At 38.0% G+C, this 20,205-nt stretch overlaps 1 protein-coding gene across 1 annotated transcript in view; it reads right to left on the bottom strand.

Annotated features, from left to right (window-relative positions):
• LOC107038478 (acid sphingomyelinase-like phosphodiesterase 3b) overlaps nucleotides 1-20,205 on the bottom strand; it is a 36,859-nt gene that overhangs the window by 6,358 nt on the left and 10,296 nt on the right. Inside the window, exons 2-6 of the mRNA XM_015257581.1 lie at nucleotides 19,017-19,082; nucleotides 16,742-16,810; nucleotides 13,732-13,906; nucleotides 10,355-10,560; nucleotides 8,555-8,778 (exon numbers count right to left, since the gene is read on the bottom strand). Coding sequence (XP_015113067.1) covers nucleotides 8,555-8,778; nucleotides 10,355-10,560; nucleotides 13,732-13,906; nucleotides 16,742-16,810; nucleotides 19,017-19,074 — 732 coding nt within the window. The 5' untranslated portion in view covers nucleotides 19,075-19,082. The remainder of the gene's footprint in view (nucleotides 1-8,554; nucleotides 8,779-10,354; nucleotides 10,561-13,731; nucleotides 13,907-16,741; nucleotides 16,811-19,016; nucleotides 19,083-20,205) is intronic.

Here is a 20,205-nt window from a genome sequence, read left to right as displayed (position 1 = left end):
GGGGGGGGGGGGGGGGGGGGGGGAAGTCCTGGTGTGACGAGAGTTTCTTGAAGTTTTGACAGAGATTGTCATGGGAGTTCAAGGAAGTTGACGATTCCCGAGGTTTTTCCGGATTGAGGAAGAGTGTAAAGTATCTGGATTTAGCATTCATGAAAGATTGTTACTCAACACAAAAGAAAGTATCTCAAATTATAAGTTGGACATGAAGACAATCATTTTTTGAATTTTTTTTGTGGCAACGCACAATGGCTCGGAGCTAGTTTAACTCAGCGTTAGGCGCGGTATGAGCTTTTCTCTCACAAAAATTTTCATGCTATAGGAAACATACTCTAAAAACGTAAATATTTCCTTAAAACTTTGCGAATGCCTCAAGCAACTATCGCTCTTCCTTCTGACGCAGAAAATTCTCCATTGGCATGAATAATAAATTAAGAGAAAATATTTTATTACAAGAAAGACGGATCGTCTATGTGTCAGTTAAACGGGGCAAAAACCAACAAGCGCAGCGCATAAGGCGGTGTACGTGCGGCGTATAATGTTGGTGCGTAAACGCGTCCCCCACCACGCCGTCGTTCAGGTCCGTCTCGAAACACTCGGAAAGCGAGCGAACGCTCGTGTACATATTCCCCCGCAAGAATTTGAACGCCGCTGAGCGCACGGTCCTGCTGTCCGCTCAGTCCTCGGCGGTGGGGAGGCAGCGCACGAAGCAACGGGTTAAGACATTAAAATTGGCATGAAATAAAAACGTCGTCATTGAAGTCAAGGATTATTTCGACGGGAGAACGTGGCTTAAGTAACAATAAATCTTTACCACAAAATGTATTTTATTATCTACGAAACACTCCGCTCGGTTCGGCTACAAGTGGTGGTGTGTATAGTCAGAATGTAGTGAGGACGCGCGACAGAGCTGCGCAATGCCTCTCATGGTTACGGATGTACTGTCGGTAAGATGGACAGAGGGCATTCAACGAAGGGAATTTTTTTTTTTTGAAAATTGCATATATCACAGGAGCTTAATTTGTTTGTTAAAGTTATAACAATTGTAAAATTCCAGTGAGTAACGAATAGATATCTCAAAAGTTCTGCATTTAATCCAAAAAATTCAGAAGGGCTTTATTGCTAACAAAAGATGATTAGGTATGTAAGAAAAATCGATCAAAAAAAGTAAATATTATTGTTATTTTTTAAATAAACAATTAGAAAAATGGTTGCAGTTTCGTGAGTTTTACTCTGAAAAATATGAAAAAAATATATCTTGTGGGAAATATCGTTAAGAATGCTGTGTCAAATCCGACATTAACATCACCCCGGAATGTGGGGGTCATCTGGAGGTCACAGCAGAATTATATGAAGGTTGCACAAATAAAATGCAGTCGTACGATTGATTTTCTTCTCAATTAATGGAGAATATAATAGACCTCTTCTTGCTCTTCTCGCGAGAACAATTTTCTTCATTTCAAGATGCATTCAGCCCTAAGACGAAAATATTCATCTCAAATATTATTTCTAAATCACCATAAGTGAATTATTTTCCAACGCTAGAAATAGCTTTTCGTCTCTGCCACCATCAGCATTCCTATCGAGCATCAATTCTTCACACTCTCATTCCAGAATGCTCCAACCCCATCTCATCGAACTTTCACTCCTCCAAATTAAGAGTCCCCCCTCCACCGACACCCGAATTATTGACCACGTCTAGACAGCATCCCATCCTTCAAATTTTACCACCACAACCGAGACTATTCTCCAAATTAGGTGGACGGGTATTTCTGTCCTTTCAACATCGCGAGAATAATGAGCCCGACGTGATATTCTAACACGAAAATGATATGACCAAGGTATTACTCATCACTTTGGGTTTAAAAAGTAGTCAGATGCCAGGGGCTCAGTGTAAATCCCCACCTCCACCCGCCACCCTCCAACCCCTTCGTTTCTCCACCCTTCACTCAAATTTTCTACCGACCTCGGACGAAGCCGAACAAGACGGATGGGCACTTCGCCACCGAGAATAAGAACCTACGCCCTCACTCCGAATTAAAGGGAATTACGGGGCACTGGGTGCCTGTGTTCAGCTGTCACGCGCGACCGTTGAATATTCCTCATGCTCATCGCCCTCCCTGTGCCCTCTTGGGAGGTCAGCGGGTGGTGCTCTTAACATTGCCCCGGAATCCATTTAATCGACGAGCCAAACCCCGCCCAGATTTCCTAACAGCTTTTGCTCTTCACTTCATCCTCACCGCATACTATCATGCAATATCATTGTCATCGATGGGCTGGGGGGAGGAGAGGGGAGAGGGATTAATGGAAATGGGGGATGGTAGGACCGGTCACGCCAGTATTTCCTGTTTTTTTACGTTTTCGGTGTTAATTGACAGGGACAAATGGTTTTGATAATTGATGGGGTTTCAAAGTGATATTTCATGTGGGTAATTGGATCAATTAACGTTAAATTAACGAGTGGAAAAATGGGGGATTGTGGGGGTAGGACAATGTTTATGGAGTGAAAGGGGGGTTTGGGGGGGAGGCAATCAAATTTAATTGAGGGAGGTGATGGCTTCGGGGAACTAGTTTATTTTCGTGTTTGAGGAGGGGTGATTGTTTGGAAATGAACTGGGTGATGAGTATTTTTAACCTTGGGAGGTTTGCGGAGGAATTCAAAGTCATGGATTCAGGGGTCTTGAATCATATTTACTTGAGAGAATGAAATTATTTTCAATGGGTTAAGCATATCCGTAGGGTACAGGTTTTCCTACGATTTCCCCGATGTTTCGGTGATTAAACTCTAAAAAGTGGAAATTTCGTGAAATCATTTCTATTTAATTCAAACAAGTTGTTAAAAATTATTTCTTATTTGATTTAAACAGTTATTGTTGACTTCATGAACAACATGAGGATAGAAAAACTCAATAGCTTATGAGAATGCAATAAATCGAGTCATTCAGAATATTTTACAAAAAATAAAAAAAAATTTTAAAAATTTGAAAAAAATTATCAATCTTCAGTTTCATTTAAATTACATTTGGCACCCAACTATTATCTTTTTAAACATTCATTGTTTATAAATAAATAATTAAAACTGTTTAAATCGATTTCGGAATATAAATAAATTTGTTACGAGTCCGAAGAAATGAGTTTTAAGGTGAAAAATTGATTGTTCATAAATTATTTATAGAAAATAGTCGTAATTTCCAAAAATTGAAATTTCAAAATTATTTCATCTTCCTCCAATAGTGGACTTTCTATTTTTTTTTTGTAAAATTTAAATAATAAAATCATTGTAAAATCAGGAGCAAATGGGGTTCAAATGAAGGCCCTAATGTTCGACTATAAAAGTAGAATAGCATTTGACGAGAAAAAATAGACAAAGTACTTGAATATCCTTAAATCTCAGAGTGTTCGGACGGAAATCGAATAAATTCTCATTTATTACTGCCGTTCCACGTTACATCATGAATATATTAGAAATCGAAACATTGGAAGTGCATTAAAAAATCATGAAGCCAATAAACACTTGAAGATTAATAATTGTTCTACGCAATTTTTCTTGTAAAGTGAATAATTTTTCTGTAAAATATGAATATTATAAAATTAATTATGTCAAGGGTCATAAGAGTCAAACGAGGGCCCTAAGAAAGGTCACAAAGGTATGAGTGCATTTATCCAATGATCCTCATGAACATCATGCGACTACAATGACTTCCTCAATTAAGTTGATTTCCCCATATCCAGAGAGACTTTTTCCCCTCGAAATTGAATTTACTGTCGTTCATATTCACCCTCCGCTGGGTCTCCCACAGCACCGAGGCTCGATTTACGCGCTGCTTGTCTCAGTTTTCAAATTTCTATTCCAAACACCCGAACCGGATTTCCATCAACTCACTGAACCGCCATTCTCCCCCCCCCCCCCCCCCCCCCCCCNATTGGAAGTGCATTAAAAAATCATGAAGCCAATAAACACTTGAAGATTAATAATTGTTCTACGCAATTTTTCTTGTAAAGTGAATAATTTTTCTGTAAAATATGAATATTATAAAATTAATTATGTCAAGGGTCATAAGAGTCAAACGAGGGCCCTAAGAAAGGTCACAAAGGTATGAGTGCATTTATCCAATGATCCTCATGAACATCATGCGACTACAATGACTTCCTCAATTAAGTTGATTTCCCCATATCCAGAGAGACTTTTTCCCCTCGAAATTGAATTTACTGTCGTTCATATTCACCCTCCGCTGGGTCTCCCACAGCACCGAGGCTCGATTTACGCGCTGCTTGTCTCAGTTTTCAAATTTCTATTCCAAACACCCGAACCGGATTTCCATCAACTCACTGAACCGCCATTCTCCCCCCCCCCTCCCTCCCCCTCTAATCAGAAAGATAAATACATTTTTCCGCATTGAAGGTAGAACAAAGTGACATTTTTTAAGACGATTACGACTGTTATTCCCATTTCACGAGACAAAGGACGCCCCTCCCGCCCCTCACTTAATTTAATATCCCCAGTATTCGTAATAAAGCTCTCGTCCGTGGCGTTCACTCTTTGTTCCATCGGAAAATGTTTCAAAAATTCACGTCTCTCATGCAAACTGTGAAAAATTGAGGACCCCTCGGCGTCATAAAAATGTTCATGGCCGTTTAATAACGCTGAAATTCACATAAAAATATAGCGAGCTATATATATAAAAATCCGGTGGAGCCACCAGTAACATCTTTCAACTGGACTGAGCTTACAAATCCCGGGGGAACACTGGTAATCCCCGAAATCCTTACAATCTGCTCTCAGATTTACCGACTTTCTATATTTGAAAAATTCGAAACCAATAAAGCTTCGGGATTGCTTGTACCAGTCGTGGAATGAGAAAGTGCTCGTGTCATTGAATGATTCAGAGGAATGTGGGGATTATTTTTACGAACGATTTTTTTAACGAGTTTTTCGTTTTTCTGTTGAACTTTTTTGGGACTATCACGCTCAAAGCGAAATATTCAGCTTTATTTGTCTGAAATTCACAAATTCTTCAAATCTGTCATTTAAACTCATCAATGGACAACAATTTTTATGAAACTAATATTTGACTATTTGCCGGGTTTTAATGTGAGCAACTGTAGTTTATTTTGCTTTCTCGTATTAAAGTATAGCCAATGACCCGTAATGTGGGGACAATGAGGCCCTTGTTCAAAACAACCCGAGAGAAAGAGACGTGCATAGCATATTTCGAAAAATCAAGTCAGTTCTGTTCTAGCAGTTCGTCAAGACACATGAAAAATTTCTACCATCCAATACTAATATTCACTCTTAACCATCCTATTCGAATCGTAAAATCCAAATCAATTGAACCAAATTGAATTATTTTGACTCATCCAACACCTAATAATCTAAAAAATATTGAAATTAAACTAATTTTGTGCTGTGAAATACTCAAGAGAATGTATATGGCGTTAACCATGTTATTCTTGCCATTAACCAAAATCAGTCTTAAAATCAAACTATATCTATTGATAAATAATACAAATAATACAAACATTTAAAACCCTATTCACAATTCATAACGCACCAAGTGAAAATACGGTAGCTGGGTTGTCTCAGTTTCTTCCATATTTTAATAAAAATTATCGTGAAGACGAGACAGTCATCTGGGAGTCACAGCAGTTATATCAAGATTATACGGATGAAACACATTAGTATGATTATCTTCATTAAAAATTAATGGAGAATATGACAGTATGACGTTTTGACGAAAACCATTTGATTTATTTTAACATGAATTCGCTTTGAATTTTCAATATTTCTTCAAGACTTCCCCGATAGATTGTCGTTTGGAATAAAATTCAAGACGACAATATTCATCATAAATCTTGGACAATCGTAAGACTATTCTTGTAGTCACTGACTTGAAAACTCAATAGAATATTATAAAACTCAAATGAATTCTAATTATAAAAAATTCAGAGGATAACCACCACGCTCACTCGAAATACAGAGGTTTTGATTATTTTCACTTGAAGAAGAGACGATCACTCCAATATCGTCTCATAAATTATTTCCACCGAACGTTCGGGTGCTTCAAAAGTCACTAATCTTTCAAGATCCTGCCGATACGAATCAGAAGACATTGTGAACGAATGCCAACCGGTTAAGAGGAACTAAAAAATTTAAAGGGCGAGAACGCAACGAGAATATCTCCATCGGGTTGAATTTTTTCGCAGCGAAAAAAAAAGAGACTCGCTTAATACAATTAAGCACTCACGTTAATTAGAATCTGGAAACTTTGCACTGCGTGCTGAAATCCGAAATAATAATATTTAACTCCTGAAATCGCATAATTCTCGCGTGAGATAACAAATTGAAATGGCTCACGAGATAAAAGCGGGAATAAATGTAATTGAAGAATTTAGGGGAAAACATGGACTGGATGCCGGAAATTCTGCCATTTTGAAAATTGGATTTCTGATCGATGTAAGGGTCATAAGGATCAAATCAAGGTGACAAGAAAGGTCATGAGGGTCAAACATGAGGGGAAAAATCAATTTCCCGTAACGTTTGATGTTTATTATGATCTTCATATGACCCTCATGGCCCTTATAGTTCAATTTATAATTTTCATGTAACCCTCTCGACCCTTATAAATTACCTGATAGTTTCCATGTGACCCTTACGACTTACGTTGGAATCTTTGTATGACCCTCAGGGCTCTCATGACATCGCATCGCAGCTTCGAATGACCCTCGTGACTCTGATAACTTATTTTATGATCTTCACGGAACCCTTACGATCCTTATAAACTATCTTATGGCCTCCACGTGACCCTTATGATTTATACACGGTGTCCTATCTGAAAAGATTCGGCTAAATATCCCTCAAGGGGGGCGGGTAACAAAAAATGTTTTGATACAAAAATTGTAGAGTTTCGAGGAGGACATCCAATGAAATCATTTTGAGCTTTCAAGCTCACGCTTGCAAGCTGCAAGCACAAAGTGCTTTTTTTCAAATGGCAACCGCATTTTTTACTCCAATGAAACTTGTTCATCTTGATGATTTGTTTTTAGAAACCTCGTCATTCATTTAATTTCATTTAATTTTACTCGAAAAATGCCATAAAAAGTTTTGTGGCCAAATTGAAGTTTCAGACTTTTTTTAGCGTAACCCAGGATGCACCACGTGGAACGTGTACCGTTCTCGATATGTTCGAGCAGCGGCTCGATACACTCCCCTACTCCCTCCCAAAACAAGTAAAATATCGACAATATCACTGGCTGAATACATCGTGATGTGTTCAATGAAATAACAAGTGATACTAACTTGATTCGAGTTGAATTGGCACCGATTAGAATAAAAGAATCCTCGAAGGAGTAGGGAAATGTTTTGTTTATTGTTTACATTCGATAATTCCGGTGTGTAAACAGCTCAATGGAACAATTACACCAAGATGCGCCAAGGATGTTTGAATCTTGAATTCGACCACAGAAGTCGTTTTTGTGGCATTTTTCGAGTAAGATGAGATGAAATTAAATGAATGAAGAGGTTTCTGAAAACAACTCATCAAGATGAACAAGTTTTATTGGAGTAAAACATGCGATTGCCATTTGAAGAACAGCAAGCACTTTGTGCTTGCAGCTTGCAAGCGTGAGCGTGAAAGCTCAAAATAATAACAACATCGGACGTCCTCCTCGAAACCCTACAATTTTTGTATCAAACATTTTTTTGTTACCCGCCCCCCTTGAGAGATATTTAGCCGCATCTTTTCAGATGGGACACCCTGTATAATGAACGTCATCTGAGCCCCAGGAAACTTCGCTCGTCTTCATTCAACGCGAAATCCAAACATTCATTTCCTCTTCTGCCCAGAAATCGCATAATGAGGTCATAAGGGTCAATCGTTACGGGAAATTGATTTTTTCCTTCGTGTTTGATCCTTGTAACCTTCATTCGACCCTTATGACCCTTATAATATATCTGATAGTCTCCATGTGACCCTTATAATTTATATTATGACTTTCGTATGACCCTCATGGCTTTCATGATATCACATGGGCGACGAATGACCCTCGTGACCCTGACAACTTATTTTATGATCTTCATGGGACCCTCATGACCCTTAGAAAACTATCTTATAGTCTCCATGAGATCCTTATGATTCATATAATGAACCTTATAACACTCATTCGCCCCGAAATCCAAACGTTATTAATTCCCTCTTCTGCCCAGAAATCGCATAATATTCGCACGGGATAACAAATTGAAATATCTCAACGAGGCAACAGCGGGAATAAATGTAATTGTAAAGTAGATAAATCAAGTTATCCAATGGAAAAGAGTAAAATCTCGGCATTGGATGTGGCGAAAGGTGGGGGGAGGGTGTGAGAAAGTGAACATCACGTTGGTGACAAAGAGGTGAATAGGTGGAGTTGAACAAAACCTGCTGACTTGGGTAATCGAAACTGAAGGGTTTTTTTTTATTCTCAAGTAAAAGGAAATCCCAGGGAAAAATGTCGGAGTGGGTAGAGGATAGTGGTACACTGGGGGGGAAAAAGAATGAGATTGTAGGTTGGTTCAACTCACTTTTTCCTTTTTCTCCTTTGCTGAACGTAGAATTTTATCAAACCAGTCCCACTGGCCGTGTGGGTCATCCATGTTGTCATTCCCCGTTGATGCACCTGTGCGCTGATTCTGGTGATGCTGTGAAACACGATTGTCAACACCTGTGACTGAATTTAACCACAGATTTGTGTTGAGTGATATTATGCGATATTTTTTTGACTTCTGTTCGATTGTATAGTAACCAGCTGAAAAAGAAATAAAAAATATTTTGATTGAATCACAGGATTGTGTTTCGTGAAACAATTTTTGCAATTTTTTGGAGCCCCTTGGGATATTTAGTATAAGGGTCGTAAGGTCTGAGGATAATTATTTCATCGATTTTCGTCAATGCTTATGTTTTTTATGTGGCCCTTACGGCTTCACGGCCCTTATTACTAATCTTACGGCTTTTATGCAACCCTTGTGACCTTTATGACTGATATTATGACGTTCAAATGACCCTTACGAACATTTAAATTACTCTATGGGCTTTATGCGACCCTTATGATTTACATTATGAAGTTCGTATGACCCTCATGACCCTTATGCGCATCTTGTGACCTTCAAATGACCCTTATAATTCAATTTATGATCCTCACGCAACCCTCATGACCATTATGATTTACATTATGACTTTCATGTGACCCTCATGATCCTTATGACCTATTTTACGGCTCTGAGATGATCCTTACGACCCTTTCAACTGATTTATGACCTTCACGTGACCCTTATAACCCCCATGAACCTCATAACATGTACCTGAATCAGAGATCAATTGTCCTGCACAACCCACCAATTTTCGATAATTTTAACGATCAAAAATACTTAGTAATCAGGAAATATGATTTCTACAATTACTTTGAACTCAATTACTCAAATCATAGACTTGAGTAACGCCCCACAATAACACCTACTTCCCCCCCTCCCCGAAATAAATAAATATAGTAATTCCAGTAATGAAATGACCAGCCCACAAAAGTGTAAAATCAGTTAAAGAAAGACATTAATTCACAAATCTCCCATTATTGCTTCCTGAATTACTTCTAAACAACAATCGCGTGACCGTGCAGTTAAAGCCGAGTCTAATTTTCCCACCAGCCAGTCCTTTATTCATAAACTTATGCTTCACGCGAACTTTGAGAAAAAAAACCAGTGGAAAGAAACTTATCAAATAGCAAAGTTGAGGAGGTTTAGAAAATAAAGCGTGCTCCGCAGTAAGTCCTCATTTTCAGTTATACCTGCCCTCTGCTCGTTCACTCCCTCCCCCTACCCCCCTCAACCGACATATTTTTTCTCACGAAACGGTGGAAAAAGTTTGGGCTGTGCGTTACACACCGAAAGAGTGAGAGAGCCGTTGGAAAAAACTTGTGGATTTATGCATCGAAAATTAAGTCCTCGGCGCATTTTTATTTCGGACTCGTACCTCAGAGTGAATGTACAGTTGAGAAAGTTGAATTTCACGACAACGGCCGGAGGGAGAGGGAGAGAAGGAGTGACAAAAGACAGAACGATTACGGAAAGAAAGAGAAATACCGTGCGTGGAGAGGAAAAAAATGTCAGAGAAAAAAAAACGAAATTATATTGTACCACCCAGATGGAGGATTCGTGCTAGCAAAAGCAGAATGACTGGCATGAAAAGAGAGAAAAAACTTATGAAGGGAATGAAAGAAGGGAAAAAAAACATGGAGAAAGGTGTGGGGGAGGTTGAAGGGAAGATGTGAAAAAAGAGGGTGAAAAAAATGTTTTTGCGCTTTCGTTTGCACCGGGCCATACACTACCAACATTTTTCAAAGGTTTGGAGAGCCTCGCTCGGCAGCCAGTGCTTCCACAAAATCGCGGTCTGGCTGAAGTTCAAGCCGACGTCCTCGTGTCCTAGAGCGGGGAACACAAATTGGCTTGAGAATGTGTGGGACAATAGATCCGTAAGATTCTTCATGGACTGCAGACGCAACTCCTCGCTCATTTCGCTGTTGTGAGTCACTGCATCGCTGGGAACAGAGGGCAACAATGAGTGATGGTAATTTCATCATTATCTGGCGAGGAATTGAGTTATATGGAGGTGCAGTGGAGTGGGAAACATTGTAATGAATGTAATGAGGGTTCTGTTTGAAGTTTCAGAGGGTATTGTGATGGCGGAAGTCATTGAAACACTTAATTGGGGGCGTCAATTAATGAGGAAAGTTCTTTGCAGTTGTTTCAATTGAGAATTTTTCTCGGCTGACAACGACTAATTTAAATGATAATTAGGGATGGGATTGATACATTTTAGAATGTTTGATAGTGTTGGAAATTTTTTTATAGAATTTTTGGTATTGTTGGTGGATATTTTTATCACGTTATTGTTACACTCAAATTTTAAGGAATTTCGTCTTTAAAAATTGAGAATTTTACGGAAAAATCGATGGAAACTGAATTTCAGTTCAATTATTCTATAAAAATAGATGAAAATCAGGAATATTCAGCTAACCTGGGAACTTCTCATCGTAAAGTTGCTCAAAAAATCGTCAACAATTTTGGAATATTCCCGAATTTTTATAAAATCTGAAATCTGAATCTTCTAAAATCTGAAATACCTCGATTTTTCCCCCTTAAAAGGAATGTAATCTCACTCTCCTAAAACCTAATAAGTAGTCGCCTACCCCTGAATTTCCACATTTTTCCCTCACTGAACTCGCAAAATTTCGTTCAACTCCCCAAAAAACCATCGTCATTTCAAAACGGATATTCATCATCGCCATTCGCCCACCCGAAGCCCAGAAACGACTTCCGCATTACGCGGTGGCCTGTAATCACCAATGGTTTCAAGGCACTATATACACATTATCAAGGTGTCCGGGGCGCAACATGCTAACGCATCCGCAACTAATAATTGGGAGATAGTCGGACATTGTTGAATTTTCACCTCCCCCCAGCTAATGTAAACACCCGCCTCTCGTACACTCTTCACATTTACACCTGATTATTAATACACGTTACCTGTGTGTCACGGTGCATTATGTTCACAAGTTTTGGGGAACACGAAACGAGGCAATTCCGAGGCTTCACTCAGCCGTCGTCCCCCCTCATTCATTTTCCAATCTGTATGCGTGCGTTTCCACGGGTCATATAACTCATGCATTCATCCCCCAAGAGCGTTTATACTCCCCTACGCCGGATTTTGCCAGCACCGTCAAAGGTTTTTGCCCCCCGCCTGCTTCATTCACCACAGAACTGTAGTTTTCATCGTTTGGACTAGTTTTGACCCCTGCCCAGCCCCAATTGCCCCTCTTTGATCCCGTCATCATCCCCATTTCATCCCGTCCTCTTGTCCCACCCGTCCGCCCACCAAAAAACAGAGCTCAGCTGTACCTGGGAGATCCTCCAAACGGTAAATTCATGTAAATTCAATTAAACTGTAAACGAATTGTGGAGCAAAGTGAAACTGACTGGGATGAAGCACCGAATTTCAGAGTCTGACATGTTTGATATAATTCCATCGAGTTATGGGTGGTGTTCGGTGGTCAGCCGTTCAATACCTCACGTGCATGACATGAATGTTTTTTACGGGTAAACATCTGAAAGAGAGTTATTGAAAGTTTCTGGTTCAGGCGTCGCAGGGAATTTTGGTGTAGCGAAGGTGCGAATGGAGGTGCTGTGAATAATGGAAGTTTGACGGGGTAAGGTGACGGAGTTCATCAGCAGGAGCTCACTCTCCACTGGCAATTGCAATATCTCGGGGAGTATTGAAAACTCATTGAGACATCGCGAACAAATTGTGAAGAATTCTATAGCGAGTGAAATGGGTTTTTAGGAGAATTTTTAGGGCTCATAGACAGAGAGAATATGAAATTAAAAATTCCTATGTGAGCCGGGTGAACATTAAAATTTGATTCGTTTTAACCAAACGTTTGCGATGTGAAATTCACTTTTTACGATTCAACGTAGTAGTTTTTAACAGACGAAATAGTATAAAATGCACGGACGAAAAAGTAATTTACAATAGTGTTAAAAACGCTTTATTTCTTTATCAATTTTTACTATTGAACGACGAGAAATTACTCAAATCGTATGAATTTTTACTGTGTTAAATTGTAATTTTTTCTTACGACTTAAAATTTTAGTTTATACTTGAGGAAACAGCGGAAATATTATTAAATATTTAATTCACCATCAAATGCAAAATTAGATTATTTATTATTTAGATTATTTAATTATTTTACTATTTTTTAATTTTGATTAGTATATTTAAACCTTAATCAATGTAAGTCGGGAACTCTTTCAATACTGAAGAATTGGAAGATTGATGACCACCCCTGAAGTTAGTACGTTAAGGATGTTTAACTTATCAAGTGGACAACTAAGTTGGAAAAAAAATTGACTAAATAAATCATTCATGCTACAAATGATTTTCCTCATCAAATTAAAAGGGTTATGGCGAACTTTTCCGTTCTTAAGAACAATGATTAAAGAAAATGTTCATAAATCATGGAGGACTTGTGACCGCAGTGGTAACAGTCGAACTTTGATCGGACAACACCGCACGTTTCGGCTAGTAGTGGGGTGGTAACAGTGAGATGAATGTTTGTGTGTGTTATACGTGTCCGTATGCTTCCAGCACTGAATTATCGTCACCGACTTTACCGACCTCGATCAGCTATTGTGTGGTGTTGTCGCGTTGCTCGACTCGTAATGGTGGTCAAATTTTTTTTGAGAAATTTGAAAATCAATCGAAGATATCATGCCTATATGGCCCGGTCCCTTACTTGTTCTCGCTGGCGATAGATTCCCCATAGTCTAAAGTAAATAGCTTGTGGTTTTTGTTCAATATCTTGAGTGGCTAACCCATGCAACATCTCGATCAAAACTCACACGCTCACGTTTCTTCCTCAAGTGTAATATTACAAGAAGTGATTTTCAAAAATTTATTTCTCATTAGGATGCCCCAATGGAAGGATTAACATGATTATTAACGTGTGGCTCAAATATACACCTGGCATATGAGACAATATCAAAATTATAGTGCATAGTATGGATTTCGGCTAAACATTCTTAAATAGTAAATTTTCGAGTGAGGCATATCTCATCATCGCGCCTAGAGTTTCCCAGATATGCCAATGCCATGCTGTCGCATGGATTTTATCACCCAACAATTTTCTCCAAAAATTTAAGAGAAAACTCACCCTGTCCAGAGAACGAACTCGGTTCCCTCGTCGGGTTGATTCGATTTCATAGCGTGTACTGCTGATTCTATCAGTGCCCACGGTGAATCACAGGTGTAGTTGCCAAAAATACCAGCGACTCGCCTCGCCGGTCTTATCCCCCCGCTGTCAATATCCGTCCTTATATTCCAGCACACTGCAAGCAATAACAGAGTCAATTCACTCATTCACTTTTTGCGTCCGGATCGACAACACAAATGACCTAATCAAGGGTAATCCGATTGAATCCATGACTTGTTCATCAGCGAATGGATTACCCTGATGAAGGGATCGAATTACAATGCCTATCCGACCGTTTTTATATGCACGTAATCACTCCACAAGAGGAATAATTGTAAAACAGGGATAAACAAAAAGGTTGTTGCACTGAAGGAAAAAATCGACGAAAAATGGTCAGAAAGAGGCAGTGAAAATTGCGAAATAGTACACGGTTGAAAAAGTTTGACTGAATTTCCCGAAAAAAAACCTTAAATTCGATTTAAGGGGAAAAAGTTGATGGAATTTCAAGTTTCTGTGAAAATTCAAGTCAAGTTTCATTGCTTTTAGCGTCAGGAAGATGAAAATTCCACATAATTCACATGAATTTCCGTGTGAAAATGAATTTTCACTGACAAATTCCCTTGAATTTCCAGGGAATTCTTTTAAAATTCTTTTGGAATTCCAGGAATTTTTGGAGGAATTCCCTGAAAATTCAAGGGAATCTGGAATTCAAGGAAAGATTTATCCGGATTTTTTTGATTTTTCATTTATTTCCCCGGAATAATTAAACTGAAATTTACAGTTCTCAGGGATTTTCCATTTAATTATAAATTTCAGATGAAATTCCTTGATATTTCAAAAATTTTTGAAGGAATTCCCTGAAAAATCACCGCAATCTGGAATTTGAGGGAAGATTCATCTGAATTTTCCTGATTTTTCATTAATTTTCCCAGAATAATTTAACTGAAATGCACAGCTCCCACGGATTTTTCTGTAAAATTGCAAATTTTCAATTACAAAATTCCTTGAAATTTCAGGAATTTATAAAGAAATTCTCTGAAAATTCAGGGGAATCTAGAATTCAAGGAAAGATTTATCTGAATTTTCCTGATTTTTACTATTATCCCTGAAACAATTGAACTAAAATTTATAGTTCCCACGGATTTTTCTGCAAAATTACGAATTTTCAATGACAAAATTCCTTGAAATTTCAGGAATTGCTTGAAAATGGAATACCTTAAAAATGACTCAAATTCGGTGACCCAAACGTTTTGAAAACGGTACGAAAAATTTCTCACTTTCAACTCTAGTTTTTCTATGTACATTAATTGGTAATTTTTATCCGGACCTGTTTCTCGGCGTGGAAAATTAAAAGCAGACACTATCCGGTAAAAAAAAAACTGGAACCGAGTTTCAAGAAGTTGAAGTGGAGCGTTCTATGGACTCGCCAGATCTTAGGGTTAAAATAAGTGGGTCACAAGACTGGTTACTTCAGCTGCGATTCCAGTCCCTGCACTCCTTCATGTACATTATATATATTTTTTTTAATCCTCCCTACTTTCATTTCTTTCATTCTCGGGGGAATGAGTCTGAGGGGTTCTACTTAATCACGCAAAAACGGAGCGAAAAAAATTATTTCGCGGGTGATACGAACAGATCAAGGGGCGATCTTTGCGTTAAAGTGCAATTCACGGGTGTGGAAAAATACGAAGGAAGGGGAGGATATCAGCTGTTTAAGGTGTATCCCAAGACAATTCCACCCAACCGTTAATCCCCCATGGATTTCCGGAAAAAAATCTTTGTTTTCGAGTTTTTCTATTCTCATATGTTGTTGATGAAGGCAATAATAACTATTTGAATCAAATTAGAAATTATTTGTTAATTAATTGTTTGAATGAAATAACACGAAAAAAGAATATAAAGACTGAATTGAGTATAAAATATAGCTGATTCAATATATTCATATATTTTATACTCGATGAGGGGATGGGTATTTCAATTCTAAGATGATTCTTTTGCATCAGGCCAGGTTGTATCAAGCCCTCTTAAGTGTAATATAAAGGTCAGGCACTAAGTGTCAGAATATAAAAGTAAAAAAAGTGACTGTCAGGCAATGAGGGTTTAAATATAAGTCATAATATATTATGCTTGATCACCGTTTTTAGGCCTTGTATGACCCTCATTGCCTGACACCCACGTTTTATACTTTTATATTCTGACCCTAATTTTTTGATCCTAATATTCTGATCCTTTTTTTTTAACCCTAACATTCTGGCCCTCATTTCTTCACATTTATATTCAGGCCCTCAGCTTTTTACTCCAATATTCCGACCCTCATTTTTAACCTAGATTTTTTTACCCTTATATTCTCACACTTAGAGCCTGACTCTTATATTGCATTTGAGAGCGCGTGGTACAACCCCCCCCAACAATAATTATCCTCGAATTGGACCACCCATTCCCCATTCGCGTATAAAATATACTTGAATCAAGTACACTCGAAATTAAGAGTCTAAAATTAAAAGTTACAAGGGTGAAAATAAGGGTCAGAATAAGGGGTGGCGAGGGTCAGAATAAGGTTCAAGAGGGTTAGAATAAGGGTCTCGAGGGTCAGAATAAAGGTCACAAAGATCAAAATCAAGGGTTGAAGGGTCAGAATAAGGATCATGAGGGTTATATGGTGATCATATGGGGATTGGCGAGCCGAGCAGGGGGCGTAGCCCCCTATTTCAAATTTTTTTTTCCGTGAAGAAATTATTCCACGAAATTTACATTTTTTAAAGTTGACAGCTGGGGAATATTATAAACATTACCTATGAAAAATTTGGGGATAATCGCATGAAAAACCTGTTTTCTAGGGATATACCTTAACAAATAAAGAGGACTCGGGGAAGTTTGGGGGAGGGATTAATGGACACGACCGGAGAAGAAACTGGTAATGGGCTGGGGAAGGGGGAATTGTTTTATATGGAGTGAACAAAGTGAGACTTACTACTGTCTGTGTTACCCTGGGACGAATATTTCGGGTCGTAATGAATGTCCGTAATGTGCCAGAAGTAACCTGTAACATAAAAATGGTTTTATGAGTTTTTTTCGGTGCTAGCTTTTTGGAAATGGATATCCAGAGGATTTCAGTGAATTAATGGAGAAGGGAGGGGGGATTGGGGGACTAGAGGTCAGTTCTTGGGGTTGTGCCATTATCAAAATGATTTAAATGTTACATTTTTGCATTTTTCTGCTGTTAAGAAATTTGCAATTTCATCGAATTTTTAGTAAAATGTAAAATTTTAGTTTTTTCTCCGTGAAATTTTATTTTTTTCCCAACACTGAATAATAAATTGTGCTTATATTGAAATATTGTTATTGAATTGATATACTTTAGAGTGTTTTAATGCTTATCACTCCAATTATAAAGAGGTAGAAACTCATGTTTTCTGCATAAATGATGACTTAATCCATTTTAGATATATTTTGGGGAATTTTGAAAAAGTATAATGGTTTTATCGAATGAAGTTCACTCAAAGATTTTTGAATAAATGAATATTCCACTCTCATTGAGATGATGAATTTAATGATTCATAGAATCATTTAAATGGAACAAAAGTGAATTAAAACCCGCGAGATCAATATATTCAGGATGTCATCCACGTTTTTCTGAAATATCTTGCAGCGAAGAGCACCAGACATTATTGAAATGTTAAAATAAAAATTTATTTTTAACGGAATTTGTCACAAGAATTTTCTGACTGGCCATCGCCCGAGGGCCTTCAGCCTGGTATTTACATATGATATATAATGTTTTGATTATAGGATATAAAAATTTATTTATTGAAATTAAAATAAATGTCTTTCAGTATTTCACTGAATATAACAATAGCCTACGTATTAGATATACAATAAAAATAAGACTGAATTTTAAGTGACTATACTTAACTGAAAAACTGTCATCAATAAAATATTTCTTAGAGGGGGGGAGCGAGCTCAGCGAGCGGAGGAAAGCGAAAGTATATAAAGGCTACTATATGTGAGGCTCATCGTACTATAAAATAAAAAAACACCCAGNTATGAGACTCATCGCACTATAAAATAAAAATAACCAGAAAATCTATGGGGTCGTATGGGGGTCGCATGTTGGTTGGAGCCTTTCTCCGTATCACGGAAACTAACAGCTGCAGTTTAACCACACCGAAGAACAAAAAAATAGTATCCAATAGTTAATGTTTCAAGATTTGAACGAAAAACGAACTGTCCATCCGCCGGGGTCGGCGAGCGAAGCGAGCAGGGGGCGAAGCCCCCTAGTGAATGAATATAATAATCCGATGAAGACGACGGATTTGACTATTTACTGAATTATTTAATTAAAACTAGATAAATGAACATATTCAGGAGACATTTTACTGGAAATTCAATATGAAAATTTAATTACTCAAATTAAAATAAATATTAAGAACCTTTTGAGGTTCGTAAGGGTCACACGAGTCAACGGATTGGAACTCATGTCGACGGGTCTCATAAGGCTTTCACAATAACGATAAAGTTCATAAAAAAATCCCCCAAAAAGATCAATCAACGACAAAATTCCAAGGATCACGATAACAGCGATTGCTCCCTCGAGATTGAAAAAGCAGAAGTTAGTCACTCGAGCCTTACACTTGGCGATCCCCCCCTCCCGGCCCATCCAATCAATTCTTAATTCCCCCCGATATTTCATCCCCCTGCGCACAACTCCTTAAAAAATGAATGATACGTAAAATGTGTCCCATATACCCTCGGGCCATTTCGTGCAACATTAGAGCTCATTTTGATCGCCAGCGAAAGATAATAAAAAAAGGAAAGGACCAACGAAAGTAACAGGGCACGGGGTTATTTATTGCTTTCGCAACAATCAATTCCAGGTTATGGCGTGCTGTATGTCGCGTACACATAATATCACGATGGTCGTTACTTTCACGCTCGTCCAAGTTCACGAAACTTTTTTCCTACCCATTTTTTTTACACTCCATGCCGCACTCCACAGCTACGAGTTTTATATAGATCAGTTTTCGAACTCGAATTAGGAGAGTTTTCCGGAAAAGTTGGATAATTTTTTTCCTTCCCTTGAGTTATACATTTTTTTAATAAATAAATGGAGTATAATTTAACTCATTTTTATTCTGCACGGGAGTTGGAGATGAAATATGGCAACAAGTGGACAATAACATTGTATTTTTCGGACGATTAAATCCGGAGAATTTGTCATCTGAATGATGATGGTAAATAAAACTTACCAATTTTTCCTCTAGCCATACACGAACACAGGAGCACCAGGTAGATGCGTATCATCATCTCGAGTCCTGTAACCACACGACAACACATGTGATCAAACATCCATTTTCCATTAATAACGTGACATTGTATTCGCATGTACTACAGGAACATTCAACCCCACACTCCATCAAAAATTTGCATTTGGGTACCAATATACCAGGAGATATTGATTCTTTTCCGATGGAAATAAGACTCCCTTTAGAAATATAAAAAATGAAACTGGATTTAATCTTCAATTACAAATACAAAGGAATTGCTCAATAAATCACTCGTCCTCTACCTCTGAGGCGGAAAGGTGACGTTCACGGAGAAGGGAACTGAAAAATTTCTCAATTCCGAGGGTACTCTTGTACGGATCCATAACGGCCCTGATTCTATTAGCCAACCTGATCAGGTTCAATTAAACGCGAGCTGACAGAGTGTGTATGTGTATTTGAATTAAGTCAATCGCCATTCAGACACATCTAATCAGATTCAGTGCGGTTATGTACTAATTTTTGCAATTTTTAGAACCTGATTAAGGTCTAGAATTTATTTAAAACAGGACCTATCATTCTTAGAATCTCGAATTCCTATAACGTGATCAAACCCTAGAATTAATTTTAAAACAGAACCTACAATTCCTGTAACCTGATCAGGTTCCAGAATTTATTTAAAAACAGAACCTAACAGGGGGTTTAATTCCCCTAACCTGATCATGTTCTAGAATTTATTTAAAAAAGAGCCTGTAATTCCCAGAACCTGATTAGGTTCCAAGAATGATAGGATATGTTTTTATCATTTCTTTTCTTCCTGCATGGACCTGTTCAAGTTCTAAAAATGATTAAAAACTCGAACCTATAATTTTTATAATTTCGAAATTATAGGTTGGGGGTTCCCGAGTCGAATAATTGGACCTGACAAGTTCTACTGAGGTCTTTCCGTTCAGAACTGGATAGGTCTTGGGAAGCCTCTTCCCAAGTGCTTCCGAGACCTTTCTACCTCTGGTTATGTCCCATTTCAGCACTTATTAGGTGTAAGCAGGACTTGTATTCAGACTTTCCAAATCTTTGCCGGTCCCCGTAATTCTATGGGCCTATATTAAATCTGCGTTCATATCCCTGTTTACTCATGCGTTATTGAAATAAAAAATGCAATTATTGTTTTTTT

This window comes from Diachasma alloeum, unplaced genomic scaffold, assembly GCF_001412515.2.
Source record: "Diachasma alloeum isolate Michigan unplaced genomic scaffold, Dall2.0 Dall_scaffold_00178, whole genome shotgun sequence".
In the NCBI taxonomy this organism is placed as follows: domain Eukaryota; kingdom Metazoa; phylum Arthropoda; class Insecta; order Hymenoptera; family Braconidae; genus Diachasma; species Diachasma alloeum.
The sequence above is the reverse complement of the archived record's forward strand: the minus strand, read 5'-3'. Positions and strand labels throughout refer to the sequence as shown.